The sequence below is a fragment of the Mus pahari genome, chromosome 2 (assembly GCF_900095145.1).
Source record: "Mus pahari chromosome 2, PAHARI_EIJ_v1.1, whole genome shotgun sequence".
Classification (NCBI taxonomy): domain Eukaryota; kingdom Metazoa; phylum Chordata; class Mammalia; order Rodentia; family Muridae; genus Mus; species Mus pahari.
The window spans coordinates 133,290,237-133,293,528 of record NC_034591.1 but is presented as its reverse complement, the minus strand read 5'-3'; the positions used below and the strand labels follow the sequence as shown (position 1 = coordinate 133,293,528).

Genomic DNA, 3,292 nt, shown 5'->3' with positions numbered 1-3,292 from the left:
GGAGCCTAACCTACACAAGAACTCTTGATTGTACTTCCTCTACTACTCAAGTGCTCTCATGACAGATGCATCACCACCTTATAGAACCTGTGTAATCTGGACAAAGATCCAGACTCTAATGGAGAGACTTTTAAAGAATGTGCAACCTGTTCATGAACACCACCTGACAGAGTTTGCATGAAGTGTCCTCCACATGGGGAAAACGATGCCTGGAGTGTGGCCAGGGCTAGATTGTAGACACAGCAGACAGGGAGCTATAGGTAGCTTCCTGGAAGTGCCAGGAGTCCAGTTGCTGAGAGAGTATGGGGAGACAGTGTGGCCCTTGTCATCCTGGGTATAGGTCCAGGGAGTCCATGGAGGTGAGGCCTGCCAGTCCTGACACATCCACTGGCTTTTGAGACCAGGGAGGGAAGACTCAAAGCAGCAGTGGCAGAAGGACCATCCTGCACTTGTTGGAGCTCAGAGCCTTCCATTGCCCTCTGTAGATGAAGCCTCAGGTTGCTCTAGCTGGTCAGGAAGAAAGGATTCCATGATATAAGGAGAGGCCACTTATACACAGGACACAGGCTCTACAAGGTTGATGGCCATTTCTGGTCTTCTGAGGTACCTATTGCTGGCTGGGTAATGTATACTATGGAGTGGAATGAGAGAGTGAGACAGTCTAGGACATTCCATGTGTTATATGGTGTTTCCAGAGTTAAGTGAGATACTTTAAATATTCACAATAATCTCAGGCTGTGTCATCAGCTTCATTCTATAGAAGAAGAGACTGAGATGTTGAGGGGTGAAGCAACTTGGGTGGAAGAGTGTACAGAAACTGAGCAGTGTGCTTAGAATAACCACCCCAGCCTGTTGGCCTCTGTAGATACCAATTTTCTGGGCTACCATGTATCAGGTGTTAAATAGATGGCTGGAATTCTCTCACAGATTCCATACTTTGAATGATTCCAGGACAGAACCAAAGTTGGGTCACTGAGTTCATCCTGATTGGCTTCTCCAGTGACCCCATGACCAACAGCATCCTCTTCATTGTCTTTCTTCTCATCTACCTGAGCTCAGTCCTAGGCAACGGGCTCATCATCATGCTGGTCTGCCTGAACACACAGCTGCACACTCCCATGTACTTCTTCCTCTGTACCCTCTCCCTGTTGGATATGGGCTATGTCACCACCACCATGCCCCAGATGTTGGTGCATCTTCTTGCTCACTCTCAGACCATCTCCTTTGCTGGCTGCTGGCTGCAGATGTTTGTGTTTGGTGCCCTGGGTACTTCTGAGAGTATCCTCTTTGTTGTCATGGCTTATGACCGGTATGTGGCCATTTGTTATCCACTGCGCTATACTGTCATCCTCAACTGGAGCCTGTGTATATGGTTGGCATCTGGGACCTGTGTCTGTGGTTTCCTCTCTGCTTTGCTACATACATTCTTTACCATGAGATTGCCATATTGTGGGCCCAACAAGGTCAACCATTACTTCTGTGAAGGACCTTCAGTGCGTAGCCTGGCTTGCATGGATACTCACCTCATTGAGATGGTGGACCTGGTCTTGAGTGTTTTTGTGGTTCTTACTCCACTTTCCCTCATTGTGACCTCCTACATTCATATTGCCAAGGCAGTTCTCAAGATCAAGTCCACCCAGGGGCGCTGTAAAGCTTTCTCTACCTGTGCCTCCCACCTGACTATGGTCACATTCTTCTATGCTCCAGCCACTTACATCTACCTTAGGCCCAACTCCAGCTACTCCCCTGAGCAAGACAAGCAGATCTCACTCTTTTACAATGTCTTCACAGCCTTACTCAACCCTGTTGTCTACAGTCTGAGGAACAAGGACATCAAAAGGGCATTTCTCAACGTGATGGGTCATATTAGGGTGGGCTGATGAGCCAGCATCCTGGGAAGCAGTAGTTAGAGTATTCACCATTGAAAAAAAAAAGGACAGTGTCTTTATTATCTAAAGCTAATTTCTGCATTTGAACCATTGTAGTANTTAGTAATTAGGACAAAAGATCATGAAATCAAGATTGTTGTCTCGATGGACANACTNCATAAGGTNTAATTCCAAGCACCTCCGTGAGCTTGCTGGATCATAAATGCCATGGTTCATCCACTGCTCATGTTTGTAGTTGTCAAGAATGAATGACCTACTGGACTCTCACCTCCATCCTGACCCTTATATCCATCCTGTCATTGTATACCAGAAGGAAAGGAACAGTGGACAAANGCACAATGACTCAGCTTCTCAAGAGTGGACTGAGTCTGTTTTCACACATCCTTTTATCCACAGCAAATTGCATGGTCCAGCCTGACAGCAGGGGGAAGGAAGATTTTTGTCTATAGATATGTAATTCAAGTTATTTGTCTAAGGGTACAGTGTGTGAAGATGTGTTCCTGTATATCCAATTGTTAATTCTGTACCAGCAGAGAGCTAAATGCTGGCACAATCTTGGTATTGTTATTTCCATGGCTCATCACTGGTCTTGTCCCGGCCCGCAGGACACGTTATTCCATGGTCCTTGAGAGGGATCACAAACCTAGAGAGAAATGGGAATAAAGAAAGAGACGGAGACCATACATGTTTGTCATAGTCTCATTTACTAAGGGAAAATGCTCAGTTTATATATAATACAGCAAGGGGTAGGGAGTGATCAAAAAGGAAGCTTAGTGGGGAGGCTAATTGGGAGTGTGAGACTTTTGTGATTTATCTCAGTTCCTTGGCATCACTGCTCCGGAACATCGGGCAGCTAGTTTCAAAGTCTGGTTTCTGTTAACAGCCCAAGGTGACTGCTCTGGAATGTAGGAAGACTTCCTCAGTCTTTGATGTTTGCTTAGGGCAGGACCTTGCAGCGAGAGGAGGCAACTGGCTCCAAACAAAGAACTATATGGCTTTTAGCTGCATGCTGTAAAATGCCTGAGCTTTGAGATGCCTGGGATGTAAGATGCCTGGGTTTTCTCAACCTGGTCTCCAACATGGTCTCATATTTTGTAAATATTCGTTTTTCCTTATCTGCCTAAGGCAATCTAGAACTGTATCTGATTGGCTGTAATAAACATCTTATGGTCAATAACTTGACAGGAAGAGGTGGACAATACTTCCCAGGAGAGAACAGGGTACACTCAGGCAAAGAACAAGGATGTAACTGGATGGAGGAACCAGAGTGGAGCAGAGAGGTACTGCTAGCCACTTTTTTGATTAAAAAAGCCAGGATTATTTGAGTTAAGTTTAGAGTAGTCAGATGACTGTCAAGCAAAAGGCATAAACTTTCAAATACTCAAAATCTTCTGTGTCATTAT

At 45.4% G+C, this 3,292-nt stretch overlaps 1 protein-coding gene across 1 annotated transcript; it reads left to right on the top strand.

Annotated features, from left to right (window-relative positions):
* The first annotated feature begins 920 nt into the window (after positions 1 to 920).
* LOC110316894 (olfactory receptor 2A12-like) lies at positions 921 to 1,880 on the top strand. The gene has a single exon (XM_021191246.1). The coding sequence runs from the start codon at positions 942 to 944 to the stop codon at positions 1,878 to 1,880; it is 939 nt and encodes a 312-aa protein (XP_021046905.1). The 5' UTR covers positions 921 to 941.
* The last annotated feature ends 1,412 nt before the right edge of the window (positions 1,881 to 3,292 follow it).

Excerpts from the sequence above, each read along its gene's own strand:
- LOC110316894 (XM_021191246.1), top strand. The coding sequence starts at position 942 with ATGATTCCAGGACAGAACCAAAGTTGGGTCACTGAGTTCATCCTGATT.